This window comes from Lithobates pipiens, unplaced genomic scaffold, assembly GCF_037356315.1.
Source record: "Lithobates pipiens isolate NorthernLeopardFrog02 unplaced genomic scaffold, aLitPip1_a1.2 Scaffold_16, whole genome shotgun sequence".
Lineage (NCBI taxonomy): Eukaryota > Metazoa > Chordata > Amphibia > Anura > Ranidae > Lithobates > Lithobates pipiens.
The window spans coordinates 535,705,333-535,723,800 of NW_027507748.1; the positions used below are offsets into that span (position 1 = coordinate 535,705,333).

Consider the following 18,468-nt stretch of genomic DNA (forward strand, 5'->3'; position numbering starts at 1 on the left):
TATTGAGCACCTGTGGGGCATCCTCAGATGGAAGGTGGAGGAGTGCAGGGTCTTTAACATCCACCAGCTCCGTGATGTGAGATACTGTATATCTGCAGTTTCTTATCTCTCTTCAAAGTACTAAGTCCTGTGGCTTTCTCCTGCTCCATTCTTCTGTTATCTGCATGATAACTCCTGACAAGTTCTAAGATACAAGAGATAAAACCAGCCTGAAATTTTTGTCGTTGGGGGGGGGGGGGGCTGCTATAAATAGATTAGCAGAGAGCTTGACTTGTCAGAGCACAGCTCGGCACATTCCTTCCTTCCTTTGCCTATGTGGAAGGGGGGTTGGTGTGCATTTTCTCCAATCAGCTGTCTTGGCTGTATGCCCAGACTTCATACAGGATCTGAACTTTATAAAGAATATATAAAGCTGAAGACACCAAATATTCAAGTAAAATCTATGTAGGGATATTTGTTTCATCTCTGTGTATCATCTGAGGCTGTTCACTTCACTGGGTTAAAGTGAGGGTTTACATCCACTTTAATGATCACTCATATAGATAATTTAATTATTTATGTAATAAAAAAATGTTTGTAATATTTTTTATTACAAAAGTAAAATAGGACAACATAAAACTAGTGTGATATTTTTGCACAGTTTTTAATGAACCCAAATCAATATCTGGTTTGATAGTTTTAGTAGCAATTCTCAATGAATTCTCAAGGTACTCATTTGATATTTCGGTTCTAATTTTGCCCTTCGTGTGCTTTATCCTTAAATAGTTTCTCACAAATGTAGATGCTGCTAAAAAAAAAGTATGACATGAATAAGGCGGGATTGTGAAGAGTGGGATATTTTTCTTTGAGAAGGTAAAACTTATAAAAGTCCAGTAAGGGACACTGTAAAATTTTTATTTTGGCCATATGTGTTTGCCAAGTGTAAAAACATTTTTACAAAAAAATTGCCCAAAGAATCAACAAGTAAGTTTACGATTTTGTGTTCGGCCCCATTTATAGCTATCTTGGGCCACATGCAGCCCATGGGCCACAGGTTGGACACCCCTGATTTAGAATAAGTTACCAATGCCAGACTTGATAGGTAAAGACTTCTTTTGAAAAATCCTAACAGGTAAACCCAGTCAATAGGTAGCCACTTTTTCTTTTAACTGACCCCTTTTATTAGGGCAGACAAGTTCAAATTCCATTCAAGTTCCTCTGGATTAGTAGATTATACACATGAGATCATGGAACTTGGTGATTTTATTATGGGTCAAGTAGAATCACCTGCGGTCTCCATAAGGCAGTACCCTAGGCTGCAAAGAACACTATAGTGACCTTTTGAATGACTTTGTAAGTTGGTTTCGGAACCTCTTGCTTGCAAAATAATAAACGATAGGGTTAATGCAGCTATTGGAGTAGGCTATACAAACAGTAAATGGTATTATGATATTAAGGTTATGAATAGCCATGCAACTGGGAATTAGCCTGAATCGAGCTAATAACTTGAGGAAATTAACTATGTGAAATGGCAGCCAACATATCAAGAAAGCAAACACCATTGCTAACACAACTTTTAAAATCTTGTCACTTTTCGTTTTTCTTTGCTTATTATTAGCTGATGCTAAAATCTTTTTGTATATAAAAAAATAACATATTCCCTGTATGATAAACGGAATTAGAAATCCCACTATGTACTTGACAGAGTATAAGAAAATGTGCCAGAATATGCTGTTTGATGGATACTTCATGGAACAGACAGTGTGATTGGAGTAATTAGAGTAGTAAGTCTGTCGGAAAAACATTGTTGGAGTGCTGACAGCAAAAGAAGAAACCCAGACGAAAAGTGTTATCATTTTGGCCTTGGTTAGAGTTCGTCTTCCAAGAGCCTCTATTGGACGCACAATGCTGTAATAGCGATCAGCGCTAAGACATGTGAGGAGAAAGATGCTAGCATACATGTTCACTGATGACAGTGTAGCACACAATTTACACAAAGAAGAACCAAAAGTCCATTTGTATCTTCCTGACAGATCTATAGCCCACAATGGTAATGTGGAAACAAAGGACAAGTCTGCAATAGCCAAGTTTACAATGTAAATATTTGCTACTGATTTGGCCTGAACATAGCATGTCAATCCCACAATGATAACTGTGTTTCCAATAATCCCCATCACAAAAAGGACCATGTATATTATTGGAATCAGGACAAATTGGTAGGGGGCATCATATCCGAGGGCAGAGCAGTTTGTGCCTCCTGTGTCACTGGAAACCCTTAAAGGAATGTATTCAATTGATACAGATGAGGAGTTGGAAGGTTGAAAATCCATTATTCTGACAGGTAATTTTGTGTTTCCAAACCTAAAAATAAAAATTGTATTCAATTAAAAATTTTGAACATAGCAATAGAACATATCCTATATTATCGTAAAACGAAAGCCCAGGAAGCAAAAGCACGTACACGCACTTCTCTTCTGACTGCCACTGGACCCTCACACATTACGCCACTGTACAGATGTCCACTTCCCCCCCCCTAACTGCCACTGGTGCACACAGCATAAGTCTCCAGTTACTACCACTGCACCCACACACTTCTCCAATCATTGCATTTTCACACATGTTTACTGATTGTTACTGCACCCATGTAATTCTTCACTGACTGCCACTGCCCCCATACACTTCTCAAATGACTGGCACTGCACCGTCACCTTCTTCACTTATTATTGTAACGGCACAACACACACTGCAAACTGTTTGCATTATTTACAGCACACTGTGCTTACACATCACGTTCTCCAAATTGCTGAACTTTGTATGCTATATTGTACACCCATAGCACTATGCATTGTTTTCTTTATTTAAAACGCAATCATGCTTTTTATAATAAAAATAGTTTAACCACTTGCCGACCGCCTAACGCCGATGTACGTCGGCAGAATGGCACGGGCAGGCATAAGCACGTACATGTACGTGATTTGCCTCCCGCGGGTCGGGGGCCCGATCGGGCCCCCGCCCGGTGCCTGCGGCGGTCGGTTTTCGTTCGGGAGCGATCCCGGACGAGGGGACGGCCATTCATTCATGGCCACCCCCTCGCGATCGCTCCCGACGAATAGAAATCCCCGGTGACATCACTTCCTCTCCTGTAATGTAAACACAGGAGAGGAAGTGATGTATTCTCTCCTCCGTGTCGGTATTTTTCGTTCCGACACGGAGGAGAGCGGATCAGTGAGTTGCACCAACACATCCCACACACAGTAGAACATGCCAGGCACACTCACACCCCCCCTTTACCCCCCGATCACCCCCCCAATTACCCCTGCCCCCCAGTCACAGTGACACCAATGTCATTTTTTTTTTTTTTTTTTTTTTTTTGCATTGGTGTCATTTGTGACTGTAATAACTGTTAGGGCAGTTAGAGTTAGCCCCCTTTAGTTCTAATGTACCCCCCTAACCCCCCCAATAAAGGTTTAACCCCGTGATCACCCCCCGTCGCCAGTGTCACTAAGGCTGGGTTCACATTGCAGCGGTTTATGAGAACGAATGTGATTCGCACCGCACTGCAGTGCAAATCACATCCGATCTCTGTGCGATTCGAGTTCAGCCATTCGCCGCACCCGCCGCACCCGCCACACCCGCCGCACCCGCCGCAAATTCGCACGGGACCCTTTTTTTGGCCCGCAGCAGAATCGGATCGCATGGGTGTTCACACCATGCGATCCGAGTTTGCAGATCGCACTGCGATATGCGAACTGATCTGGGGGTGTCAGTAACATTTCACTGACACTCCCAGCAGTTCGCATAGGGCAGTGTGAACTGCCGCCGGGAGGCATGCGATGCGGGAACCCGCCGCGGATTCGCGGCGTTTCCGCATCGCTCCAGTGTGAACCCAGCCTAATAAGCAATCATTTTTCTGATCGCCGTATTAGTGTCCCAGGTGACGCTAGTTAGGCAGGTAGGTATTTAGGTTCGCCGCAGCTTTTTATAGCGCCAGGGACCCCCATATACTACCGCATAAAGCCCCCTGATTGCCCCCTAGTTAACCCTTTCACCAGTGATCACCATATAACTGTTACAGGTGACGCTGGTTGGTTAGTTATTTTTTTATAGTTTCAGGGCACCCGCCATTTATTACCTAATAAAGGTTTAACCCCCTGATCACCCGGCGGGTGTCATTTGTGACTAATAACTGTTAGGGCAGTTAGGGTTAGCCCCCTTTAGTTCTAAGGTACCCCCCTAACCCCCCCAATAAAGGTTTAACCCCGTGATCACCCCCCGTCGCCAGTGTCACTAAGGCTGGGTTCAGATTGCAGCGGTTTGAGAACGGATGTGATTCGCACTGCAGTGCAAATCACATCCGATCTCTGTGCGATTCGAGTTCAGCCATTCGCCGCACCCGCCACACCCGCCGCACCCGCCGCAAATTCGCACGGGACCCTTTTTTTGGCCCGCAGCAGAATCGGATCGCATGGGTGTTCACACCATGCGATCCGAGTTTGCAGATCGCACTGCGATATGCGAACTGATCTGGGGGTGTCAGTAACATTTCACTGACACTCCCAGCAGTTCGCATAGGGCAGTGTGAACTGCCGCCGGGAGGCATGCGATGCGGGAACCCGCCGCGCATTCGTGGCGTTCCCGCATCGCTCCAGTGTGAACCCAGCCTAATAAGCGATCGTTTTTCTGATCGCTGTATTAGTGTCACAGGTGACGCTAGTTAGGCAAGTAGGTATTTAGGTTCGCCGCAGCTTTTTATAGCGCCAGGGACCCCCATATACTACCGCATAAAGCCCCCTGATTGCCCCCTAGTTAACCCTTTCACCAGTGATCACCATATAACTGTTACAGGTGACGCTGGTTGGTTAGTTATTTTTTTATAGTTTCAGGGCACCCGCCATTTATTACCTAGTCTCACTAGTGTACCCCTAAATTTAGGGGTGTCTACTTTCCAAAATGGGGTCATTTGGGGGGGGTTTGTGCCATCTTGGCATTTTATGGCCTTCAAAACTGTAACGCCCTTAGAAAGCCTGAAGGCGGTGCTTGGTTTTCGGGGCCCCGTACGCGGCTAGGCTCCCAAAAAGTCCCACATATGTGGTATCCCCGTACTCAGGAGAAGCAGCAGAATTTATTTTGGGGTGTCATTTCACATATGCCCATGGCATGCGTGAGCAATATATCATTTAGTGACAACTTTGTGAAAAAAAAAAAAAAAAAAAAAAAGTTTGTAATTTTCCCGCAACTTGTGGCAAAATATAAAATATTCCATGGACTCAACATGCCTCTCAGCAAATAGCTTGGGGTGTCTACTTTCTAAAATGGGGTCATTTGTGGGGGTTTTGTGCCATCTTGGCATTTTATGGCCTTCAAAACTGTAATAGGTAGTGAGGAGTGAAGTCAAATATTTACGCCCTTAGAAAGCCTGAAGGCGGTGCTTGGTTTTCGGGGCCCCGTACGCGGCTAGGCTCCCAAAAAGTCCCACATATGTGGTATCCCCGTACTCAGGAGAAGCAGCAGAATTTATTTTGGGGTGTCATTTCACATATGCCCATGGCATGTGTGAGCAATATATCATTTAGTGACAACTTTGTGAAAAAAAAAAAAAAAAAAAAAAAGTTTGTAATTTTCCCGCAACTTGTGGCAAAATATAAAATATTCCATGAACTCAACATGCCTCTCAGCAAATAGCTTGGGGTGTCTACTTTCTAAAATGGGGTCATTTGTGGGGGTTTTGTGCCATCTTGGCATTTTATGGCCTTCAAAACTGTAATAGGTAGTGAGAAGTGAACTCAAAAATTTACGCCCTTAGAAAGCCTGAAGGCGGTGCTTGGTTTTCGGGGCCCCGTACGCGGCTAGGCTCCCAAAAAGTCCCACATATGTGGTATCCCCGTACTCAGGAGAAGCAGCAGAATTTATTTTGGGGTGTCATTTCACATACGCCCATAGCATGTGTGAGCAATATATCATTTAGTGACAACTTTGTGTAAAAAAAAAAAAAAAATTTTTTTTTTGTCATTATTCAATCGCTTGAGGCAAAAAAATAAAATATTCAATGGGCTCAACATGCCTCTTATCAATTTCCTTAGGGGGTCTACTTTCCAAAATGGGGTCATTTGGGGGGGTTTTGTACTGCCCTGCCATTTTAGCACCTCAAGAAATGAGATAGGCAGTCGTAAACTAAAAGCTGCGTAAATTCCAGAAAACGTACCTTAGTTTGTAGATGTGACAACTTTTGCGCAAACCAATAAATATACAATTATTGACTTTTTTTTTACCAAAGACATGTGGCTGAATACATTTTGGCCTAAATGTATGACTAAAATTGAGTTTATTGGATTTTTCTAATAACAAAAAGTAGAAAATATCATTTTTTTTCAAAATTTGCGGTCTTTTTACGTTTATATCGCAAAAAATAAAAATCGCAGAGGCAATCAAATACCATCAAAAGAAAGCTCTATTTGTGGGAAGAAAAGGACGCAAATTTTGTTTGGGTACAACATTGCATGACCGCGCAATTACCAGTTAAAGCAGCGCAGTGCCAAAGTGTAAAAAGACCTCTGGTCATTTACCAGCAAAATGGTCCGGTCTGAAAGTGGTTAAGAAGGAATGTAGTTTCAGCTAGAATATTTTTGTTTTGGAAAGGATAGAAAGGGTTTGTTTTTCTATAAGGTTTATCTAACAATGTCTTCATCCGTGTTGTGGAGATTTAACATCACTTCCTGACAGCCAATTCCCAGTACAGGAAGTGAGGGAAAATCTCTGCAAAAGACAAACAGGCTGCAAAAAAAAAACAACACAGTTGTTTGAAGAGAACCAGTCAGTGTGGTTTCCAGAGGTTGTTGCAGCAGGAAATCCAGTAGTTTTATTATCTTGACACACAGAGAGCCTGCCAGGAAGCGGTTAATTTACAGTTGGCATTTTAAGATGGGGATACAAGTGAAAATATATGTAATTTTTTTGTTGCATTTTACTTTTCACTGAAATGTTATTTTATTATTGTTATGTTTTATATTCTAGCTTTTTTGCCCTCCCTGATGGGAGAAGACAGTGATTACTGCTAGTGGCTATAGCAGCCACTAGCGATAATCCGAAGAGAATATAGCAAGCTGGTTGTACCCAAGTTGATCGATTGATTAACATGGTACATTCAGCCTACCCATTAACAGTTGGAATCTCGTCGGGTTCCTACTGAAACAGCCAAGATTCGAACCATGTATGGCCGGGCCTTAAGCTGTTTTTACTTTATATTAAAAAAATTTATTAACTGGCAATGTGCTTTCCTGGTGCATCCATGGCAGCATAATTGTTGCGTATGCTGCCATGGATATGCACCAGGAAAGGCAAATTCCGTTAAGTATGAAACAATTTTCAGTTTTTGAACTATCAGGAAAATGTATCTACTACAGGAAAAGTAATTTCTCTCGCACAGCCCCCTCCCTTCTTGTATATTACAGCCCTTTTCTCTTGTGGAAGTGTTTAATTGCTGTCTGTGCTGGTCAAGGCATCTACCCCCTCACCTCCCTGCTTTGAGTAGCTGCCAGGGAAAGAGCAAAGAGAATACAACAGGTTTTCACTTGAATCTGTAGGGGCTGCTGACATTACATCCAAGATGGCAGTGCCCAGCACTAGGCTAAGTCCTTTAACCACTTCCCGACCAGCGCATGCCGATATACGTCGGCAGAATGGCACTGGTGGGCAAAAGGGCATACAGGTACATCCCCTCTAAGAAGCAGTGCTGCGGGCGCCCGCCGCATTCTATGTGACCGTGACTGCTGGGTGCCCGCGATCGTGTCACAGAGAGGTAGAACGGGGAGATGCTTTTTTAAACAAAGCATTTCCCAATTCCGCCTAGTGACAGGACAGAGATCACTGTTCTCTGTCATCAAGAGCAGTGATCGCTGTCATGTGTGTTGTAGCCCCCCACCCCCACAATTAGAATCACTCCCTAAGACACACTTAATCCCTTCATTGCCCCCTAGTGGTTAACACCTTCACTGCCAGTGTCATTTACACAGTAATCAATGCATTTTTATAGCTCTGATCGTTGTATAAATGTGTGCAATCTGTGTGTCACATGATCTGTCATTACATATATACATATTTTGAAAGGCCCCAGAGGCTGCAACACCTAAGTTCTACCTCTCCGTGACACGATTGCGGGCACCCGGCAGTCACGGTCACAGAGAATGTGGCGGGCGCCCGCGATCATGTCACGGAGAGGTAGAACGGGGAGATGCTTTTTTAAACAAAGCATTTCCCAATTCCGCCTAGTGACAGGACAGAGATCACTGTTCTCTGTCATCAAGAGCAGTGATCGCTGTCGTGTGTTGTAGCCCCCCACCCCCACAGTTACAATCACTCCCTAAGACACACTTAACCCTTTTATTGCCCCCTAGTGGTTAACCCCTTCACTGCCAGTGTCATTTACACAGTAATCAATGCATTTTATAGCGCTGATCGTTGTATAAATGACAATGGTCCCAAAATAGTGTCAAAATGTCTGATGTGTCCGCCATAATGTCGCTGTCCTGATAAAAAATCATAGATCGCCGCCATTACTGATAAAAAAATTAATAAAAATGCCATAAAACTATCCCCTATTTTGTAGACGCTATAACTTTTGCGCAAACCAATCAATATACGCTTATTGTGATTTTTTTTTTACCAAAAATATGTAGAAGAATACATATTGGCCTAAACTGAGGAAAAAAATGTAACAAAATAGGTAAAAAGCCAAGGGGGGGTGAATAGTTTATAGTATATATATATATATATATATATATATATAAATATATATATATATATATATATATACACACACACACATATATAAAAATATAATATATATATATATATATATATATATATATATATATATATATAAAATATAAAAGACGACAAAGGGACACATTCTCCAAATGCAATAATCTTTACTGTATCTTCAAATCTTTAGGTACGTGTCCCTTTGTCATCCTTTAAACGGATATCGGTGGAAGACAGGGAGTCCACCCTGACATTGTTCCAGCCAAAAAAACAGGATAAAGTAAAGGCAGTAACCCAAGTTTTGACATATATATATATACATATATATACATATATATATACACATATATATATATATATATATATATATACATATATATACATATATATATATATACATATATATACATATATATATATATATATATATATACATATATATACATATACTTTACTTTCAGTGCAGCAAACTCACTCCAGAAGTTCAGCAAGGATCTCTGAATGATCCAATGTTGTCCAAAATGACTGATGGTGATAAATAGAATCCACCTGTGTGTAATCAAGTCTCTGTATAAATGCACCTGCTCTGTGATAGTCTCAGGGTTCTGTTGAAAGCGCAGAGAGCATCATGAAGACCAAGAAACACACCAGGCAAGTCCGTAATACTGTTGTGGAGAAGTTTAAAGCCGGATTTGAATACAAAAAGATTTCCCAAGCTTTAAACATCCCAATGAGCACTGTGCAAGCGATCATTTTGAAATGAAAGGAGTATCAGACCACTGCAAATCTACCAAGACCTGGCCGTCCCTCTAAACTTTCAGCTCAGACAAGGAGAAGACTGATCAGAGATGCAGCCAAGAGGCCCATGATCACTCTGGATGAACTGCAGAGAACTACAGCTGAGATGGGAGAGGCTGTCCATAGGACAACAATCAGTCGTACACTGCACAAAACTGGCCTTTATGGAAGAGTGGCAAGAAGAAAGCAATTTCTCAAAGATATCCATAAAAAGTCCTGTCTAAAGTTTGCCACAAGCCACCTGGGAGACACACCAAACATGTGGAAGAAGGTGCTCTGGTCAGATGAAACCAAAATCAAACTTTTTGCCCACAATGCAAAACGATATGTTTGGCGTAAAAGCAACATAGCTCATCACCCTCAACACACCATCCCCACTGTCAAACATGGTGGTGGCAGCATCATGGTTTGGGCCTGCTTTTCTTCAGCAGGGACAGGGAAGATGGTTAAAATTGAGGGGAAGATGGATGCAGCCAAATACAGGACCATTCTGGATGAAAACCTGTTGGAGTCTGCAAAAGACCTGAAACTGGGACAGAGATTTATCTTCCAACAAGACAATGATCCCAAACATACAGCAAAATCTACAAAGGAATGGTTCACAAATAAACGTATCCAGGTGTTAGAATGGCCAATTCAAAGTCCAGACCTTAATCCAATCGAGAATCTGTGGAAAGAGCTGAAAACTGCTGTTCACAAACGCTCTCCATCCAACCTCACTGAGCTCGAGCTATTTTGCAAGGAAGAATGGGCAAGAATTTCAGTCTCTCGATGTGCAAAACTGATAGAGACATACCCCAAGCGACTTGCAGCTGTAATCGCAGCAAAAGGTGGCTCTACAAAGTATTAATGCAAGGGGGCCGAATAATTTTGCACGCCCCACTTTTCATTTTTTTATTAGTTAAAAAAGTTGCAAAAATCCAATAGATTTCGTTCCACTTCACAATTGTGTCCCACTTGTTGGTGATTCTTCACAAAAAATAAAAATGTTATATCTTTATGTTTGAAGCCTGAAATCTGGCAAAAGGTTGAAAAGTTCAAGGGGGCCGAATACTTTTGCAAGGCACTGTATATATAATATAAAAGACGACAAAGGGACACATTCTCCAAATGCAATAATCTTTACTGTATCTTCAAATCATCAGGTACTTGTCCCTTTGTCATCTTTTAAACGGATATCGGTGGAAGACAGGGAGTCCACCCTGACATTGTTCCAGCCAAAAAAACAGGATAAAGAAAAGGCAGTAACCCACTTGAAGTTTTGATATATATATATATATATATATATATATATATATATATATATATATATATAGGCATACACAGGATAATGAGCATGTATGTGTTCCAAGTGAACATGGTTTTGTCAGTAGGTTTGTCTCACTTTGGTAATTATGTACATCTGTTTATCATTATGGCTTATGCATTTTAAAAATGATCCAAATTACAACTTTATCATGTAACTATCTCAGTCCATGCCCTGCAGCACAGACATTAATATCAGCATATGAAATGCACAAGAAAGACTATTCAAGCATATCCTATTACAGCAATAAAGCATACAGTACTTGGTGAGTAAACTAGCTTTCTAATGTGGGTTTTTAATCAAGGTCATTTGATTGCAGCTACACTATGGTAAAGGTGAACATAAATGTTTTAACGTAGTCCAAGAAGTGACTCTATTGTAAAAAATAAAGTTCAAAGTAATAGACATGCCAGTGAAGAAAAGAGTAATTACTGTATTTACTTCTAGTTTCTTTAGAAATTGATACTTCCGAGAGTGTCACTCCCCAGTGTCCCCTATTGTGCTTAATGATTGCTCTCACATCCACATTTCACTACTGTATCCTTTGTTGATAAGGAGGTTGGCAGGAAGAATCACAGAGACACAGGAGATAGACATTTATGGAAGTGTGTGTTTCTAAAGAAATTTCAGCAGATGGTTTGTTTTCATCAAAGCTGTGTTCCATGAAGCCAGGCGTGGGAAAGGAAACAATTTACTCTCTTGTTTAGAGGTACATCAACAGAATTTTGTGATATAATCACTTTAAGCTGTAATAATCTGGGACAATTTTTTAAAATTTTAGTCATATGTTTATAAATGTATGTACAATCTTTTCTTTTACAAAAAACATTTACTACAAATGACAAATGATTTGCAAAACACAATGGTTTATCTAACAATACAGCATAGCAGCAGTTGCTGGCCCTGTCTGTTTCAAACCATTGACTAACATTTCCAGAAAGTTGAACTTTTAAGTTTGAACTACTGAACTCTGTAAATACTAGCCATTTTTCAACAAAGGGGATGAAAAAACAGATGGCCACATGTGAAATAGAACCTACAGCTTTACTTCACACTTGGGCGTTTTTCTGCTGTAAACCTCAGCTCTAAAAATGCCCAACAACACAAATCCATTCATGGCCGTTTTGTCACCTGAAGAAAAATGCCTGTCGTTTAAAAAAGTACAGGAGCTTCTTTTTTGGCATATTACAGGTGTTTTACTGCTTTTACATTGGTGACCTTTTAACCTTAAAAAAGCCTGTACAAAAACGCTGCAAAACTCTGCATAAACCGGCAAAAACTTTGAAAAAACACCGGGAAAGAAAAACTCCCCAAAAAACACCTGTAAAATAGCAACACCTAGATGTGAGAAAATATATATTTTTTTTAATCTATTTTAGTCCTGACTGTAATAAAAAAAGGAAATATGTAAACAAATATAAAGTTCCTGTAAAGAGGATTATATCACAAATTTCTTAGAAATATGTTAGAGTGGGAGTTAAAATTCCATGCATCCCCTGCACCAGTCACAGTGTTTATAGCATTATTACAACATCAGGACAGGTTGGTGGCAGACCTTCAAGCAGTCAGCTTGAAGAAGTTTTGTCTCCGTATCTTCAGAACCAAGATTATATTTTTACTTGAACATGGATAATGTACTTGGGGTTGACAATATATCCCCCCCATTGCAATTTCATAAAAACAGCCCATTCTACTTTATGCTTTAAAACAAACAAAAAAAAAACTGAAACAAAACACAGCCCATTCTGTAACAACTGGATGATCAGGGCATTGTGCTATTAATTAGGTCTCCACCTCCCAGAAACTAAAAAAAAAAAAAAAAGATAGAAAAACATAAAAATTCTTTCAACCAAAGGTTGCATAGATTCCTACAGTTACAGCAGGGCAATAACTAAGGGACTGGAACTTACAATAAATCATGTTTTTATTTATAAAAGGTAACTCCAATTTTGAGGGAAAAAATAGCAAATAAAAAAAAATGTTGTACAATTCATACACAAGCCATATTGTAATGAAATGTTATTAAAAAAAATACCTTTCAGTTTCAATCTGCAGGGCTGTAATTTTAGGTAAATGCAAAATAGCAACCTGGAGGTGTTATGTACACAGATGTTGTGCAGAACTCCCCCAGATATGTCATTCCCTGCCTGTGTGACCGGCTGACTGATTTTCCTAGAAGTCTGCACTAAGATACAAGTCTGATTCTTGGCAGACCCTGCAACAAAAATTAATTTTTTAGAGAGATACTCCCAAAAGAGAAATCATGTCTACATGGATGCAGAACTTTCCTCATTAGAACCCTGCAAGTGAAGCAGCGATTTCTTAAGAATAACAAAAGTTAGCAATCTGCAACAAAGTTTGCAAAAATCCATGTAATGTAGATTACCCAGAGGGGAGTGTTTTTTTTTTTCTAACAAAAGTAGTTACTCTTTACCTTACTTTAAAAATGTTGGTAAAGATGAGGCTGTACGTAGCCGGCTTTTAGAAGTTGAACTATATTTAGCATATCACAATTTGCAGTAATCTGCAAATTGTATTTTTTTCCTAAATAGGGCTAGACCGTTTCCTATTGCTATCCTGCTGTATTCCAGTATATACATTTCCTTTTATATATATATATTTTACATTGGTGACTTTTTAACCTTAAAAAAAGCCTGTACAAAAATGCTGCAAAACTCTATATATAACTCCATTTTATATCTATATATATATATATATATATATATATATATATATATATATATATATATATATATATATAAAATGTAAAGTTTGTGTGCGTGTATATATATATATATATATATATTTTTTTTTGTTTTGTGAGCTGTTATGTTAATATATATTAGTATTTAACATGCTCAAAATAAAGCAATGAGCTATTTCAACAAGTACAGTTTCTTTTACCATGCAATATGCAGTCATTTACAATTTCTATGTTATGTCCAACTGGGGAATATCAGGCATGAGTAATCCACAATTCATTATCAGAACATAAGTTATATTTATCTGTATGTAAGTATGGTTTAGGTGCAATGAAGGTCTTAATCACTCTGTATTATACAAAATTAATTCAATTATTGTTAGCAGTTAACCTTAAAACTCTTGCATTAACAGCTACATAACCTGATTATTATCTAAAAATGTACAAGATGCACCTAGAATTAACTCATCTGTTCTTGCTTTTTTAACAGTAAACAAATTAAATTTACCCAGTAGTACTATGTAATACTTACCAAAGCCCTGTGGTTGTCTTTTTTGTTTTGTAGTGCAGAATATCACAAATTCTCTGCCACTCTCCTACATTCTGATTTAACAGTGACAGCCGCAGAGCAGAGACCGGTTCCTCTTCTTCGGTACAGCTTATAAGTGGTATATAAATGTCACGACTCAGAAATGGTTTTCAAATCAACACCAGTTATGTGGTACCAGACACGTTAGAGAGCCATATCACATTCTGTTCTGCCAGTGTCTTCCTGTTTGCATCGCAAATATGCAGAATGCAGTTCAGCAGGTGGACTGATCTTGATATGGCTGGATACTAACGCTTACTAACTGCAAGTTTTGTCAGGGCAGCCTTCAGGAAGATATCAGTCCCACCCACGGATGTCTGTTATGAGACAATTGCATACGCTAGTACAAATGGGTACCGAGTAATACTGAAAAAAGGGTGAATTAGCTATAATTTTTCATTAAAGGTTATAAACCAGTGTACTGCAATAACTGTAACTTGGGTTGCACCAATACCACTTTTTTAAGAACGAGTACAAGTACCGATACTTTTTTCGAATACTCAAAGATACCGATATTTTTGTTAATGTCATGTGACATTGTCACTAATATGCAGCACTGATGGGCACTGATAGGTGGTACTGATGAGGCGTGGACTGTGTCAGTAGTTTTTTTTTTTTTTTACAATTTTATTTTTTACAATTATTTTTTTAAATTATTTTTTACAATTTATATTTTTTCTTGTTTTTTTTTTTTTTTACAATGCTTTATAATTTTGGGGGGGGGGGGGTGGATGGTGTCAGTGTTTTTTTACTTTTGTTTTTTACGATTTTACTTTTAAATAATTATTTATTACAATGTTTCTTTTTTTTTTTATCAACCTTGCTGGGGGGATTTACAATGCTCAGTTATGAATGGACAGTCAGTGATAAGAAATGTAAGGAGCCGGTAAATTACATATTTACTGGCTCCTTCCTCTGCTCTCCATCCTGACAGATCCGGGTCAGAGGAGGACGGAGGAGCATGGAGGGGAACCAGAGGAGGAGACGGGGGGAACCGGAGGAGCACAGGGAGGAGCGCACAGAGGAAGACACGGGGGAACCAGAGGAAGACACGGAGGGGGCCCGGACTGGAGCACATGGAGAACACAGAGAAGGACATGGAGGGGGAACAGAGGAAGACACAGAGGACAGTGGGGGGTGATCTGTGGAGCCGTAGGGGAGTTACAATTACTGATCTCCCTGTGTGGCTTTCAATAAAGCAGCTGAAAGCCGTGGGAGGGAGAGGAGGAGAAGCAGCTGTCAGATGCTTTATTGAAAGCCACACAGGGAGATTGGTAATTGTAACTCCCTCCGCCGTACTGATCGTCTCTGACTGTCCAGGTATCAGGTCAAGCATCGGAGCATTTGCACGAGTACTTGTGCAAATTCTTTGTATTGGCACCAATACCGATACTAGTATCGGTATCGGTGCAACACTAACTGTAACCATTCTGATCTGTACTGTTTTTGTACATCGATATTGATTTTATTCATTCAATAATGACTATTGCACACAGGCACCTAAAATAACATATTTAAGGTGTTCGGCTTTTTTTTGTTACTAGTTTGAATGCAGCCCATTGTGTTTAATTGGCCTGTACACACAGGCATATAAATGTCAATAAATTAGCACAGTGTTTAGTTCTGAAAAAAAAAACGACATCTCTGTTTCTAGTCAGTATTTTAAGCATGTATTCATGTAAAGGACACCCCTTCAATTCTGGGAGCTAGAAGAATCATTCTGGAATTTTTATTTGCTTATACCTGTATGGAAATTTAAGTGGCTGTAAACCCTCACATATACACACCCAGTGAAGTGAACAGCCTCAGATGATACACAGGGATGAAACAAATCTCCTTACATAAGTTTTACATATATATCTGTGGTTTTCATCTTTATATACTTTTTAGAAAGTACACATTGTGTTTACCACTGCAGTGAAGCTTGGGCATACAGCCAAGAAAGCTGATTGGAGGAAAGGCACACCCCCTCTCCCCATAGGTAGAGACTTTCAACTCTGTCCCTTGAATCGTTCAGCTCAGTGCTAATCTATTTATAGCAACCTCCCCAACACAAAACTCGGGCTGGTTTTATCATATGTGACAGAGAACTTGTCAAGTTATCAGACTGATAACAGAAGAACAGAGCAGGACACAGCTACGGGACATAGTGCTTTGAAGAGAGATAACAAAACACTGTAGATATATGTGCCCAGCTCAAATTTCACAAATCGGTTTTCAGCTTCTAAATGTATGTAAACGCACACACTATACAGACAATACTCACATTTTTTTGCGCAACTTTTGGCCAGGAAGAACAGGCATTAATATATCAGTACTGTGTGCAAGAACACTAATGCCCCGTACACACGAGCGGACTTTTCAACATCCAAAGTCCGAAGGACCGAGTCCGTCAGACTATCCGATCGTGTGTGGGCTGCAACGGACTTTTGATTCGCCAAAGTCTGACGGACTTTAGAAATGAAGCATGCTTCAAATTTTCCCGAAGGAACTCCGCCGGACCCGGTCCCCTTCGAAAACTCCGCTCGTGTGTATGCTACTCCGACGGACTAAAACCGACGCTAGGGCAGCTATTGGCTACTGGCTATGAACTTCCTTATTCGAGTCGGGTCGTACGTCATCACGTTCAAATCCGTCGGAGTTTAGTGTGATCGTGTGTGGCCAAGTCCGTTCGGCCGAAAAGTCTGTCAGAACTCCGTCGGAACTCCGGCGGAACTCCTTTGGAAGTCTGTCGGACATAAGTCCTCTCGTGTGTACGGGGCATTAGGCTTCATTTACGCATTTGAGGCCTTCTGAAGTTGGATTGCTCTCAGATGACATTTGAAAGGTGGTGAGGAGTACAGCCAAAAGCAAAAATAGAAAAATTAGTACAAGGGACAATTCTTCCTCTTAGTCGTAATCAATTTCGGTTCTGTACCACTCCCCCAACCCCTGCCACCATAATTTTCCTGTGCCAGATCTACCAGTCATAGAAGTCTTGCTAAAGTTTATATGAATTACACAAGCTCTCTGAATGAAGAGAGCGAAGCTATCAATCATCCACCCATTCCTCCATTTTAGATCCTGTGTCAATCATAGAAGCTGTAGTATGAATGATGAATTGTGCAGGAAAGAGCATACATACTCTCTTGATTAGCACTCCTGACAGCCTGAATTGTATTAACCCCTGCCGCATCAGAAGATTATGGCGGCAGGGGTGGGGTGCAAGACTGATTGGAATACTATTAAAAGTAGAGGAATCTACACAAGGGACAAACTGTACTAACAGTAAATTATGTCCCTTGACCGATTTTTCTATTTGTGTTTTTGACTACACCTGGGCTTGGTCAATTGAACATGAAGGGAAGAAACTGAGGCAAATGAAAATCCTTTGCTTGGAATAAGACATAATGTTCAGAAACATTCACTTCAGAGATTGAATAAATGTAAAGGCTATACAACTGGCCCAGAGGTCCTAGTTATGTCTCGCAGATTGAGATTAGTAGGATTAGACATGTATTTATCTGGCTAGTATCAATGTACAGTAGATGTCAAAGACATAAAAACACATTTAAGGCATAAAAACACATTTACCATGTCTCAACATACACTGGAATTACCATTTTGATCTACATTAGGAAACTTGTTTGGCAGTTACCTTCCACTAGGAATCCACATATTGTCTTTTTTCTTACATATTTTTACATACTGTATCTACTTTTTTAATCCTGTCATTTACCATTGTGACCAAAATGGATCTGATCAATACCATGGATGTTGTATTAGATTTGAAGGTTTAGCATGAGACCATAGTCACAGTTGACATGGCCGATAAAGGTTTTTCCAGATTATATTTCAATATAACCTCTGTCCAAAACCACATATAATATGGGTCTTCCCCTTCTGCAACCCAATTGTATCCCAATGGTTGGATGTCATTACCTGGAACCCTGTACAAGTGCGGTTCAGATTAATAGAGGTTATACATTTCTTATATTCTTGTTTTAATCAGGCCATATAGGGTTAACATTTCAGCACTTCAAAAAATCTTCAAACAAGGAATGTGCTTTTTTTTAGTACAGTTTTATCAAATAAAGTAAACTTTTTGAGGGTTAGTCACTAAAACTGCACTGAGCTAAATCTAATGCAACTCTCCATATAAGCCAATCAGCTTCCAGGTTTTCTTGCCAAAGCTCAACTGAGCAAGTAAGAAGCTGATTGGCTACCATGAACAGCTTCTCCAGATTCTGAGTGCACCATTTTTAATAAATCTCCCCCTTAGTGACAAATGAATTGTCTTTCTCTTTCCTCCATAGTAAAGGGCACAATCCAGTCACAATATACAGTATGTGCATCTTC

The 18,468-nt window shown here is 40.0% G+C and overlaps 1 protein-coding gene across 1 annotated transcript; it reads right to left on the reverse strand.

Moving 5' to 3' along the window:
* Window positions 1–624: 624 nt before the first annotated feature.
* LOC143983489 (type-1 angiotensin II receptor-like) lies at window positions 625–14,724 on the reverse strand. The gene is made up of 2 exons (XM_077483239.1): window positions 14,074–14,724; window positions 625–2,340 (listed from the first exon to the last, which is right to left on the reverse strand). The coding sequence occupies exon 2, from the start codon at window positions 2,307–2,309 to the stop codon at window positions 1,308–1,310; it is 1,002 nt and encodes a 333-aa protein (XP_077339365.1). The 5' UTR covers window positions 2,310–2,340; window positions 14,074–14,724; the 3' UTR covers window positions 625–1,307.
* Between the last annotated feature and the right edge of the window lie 3,744 nt (window positions 14,725–18,468).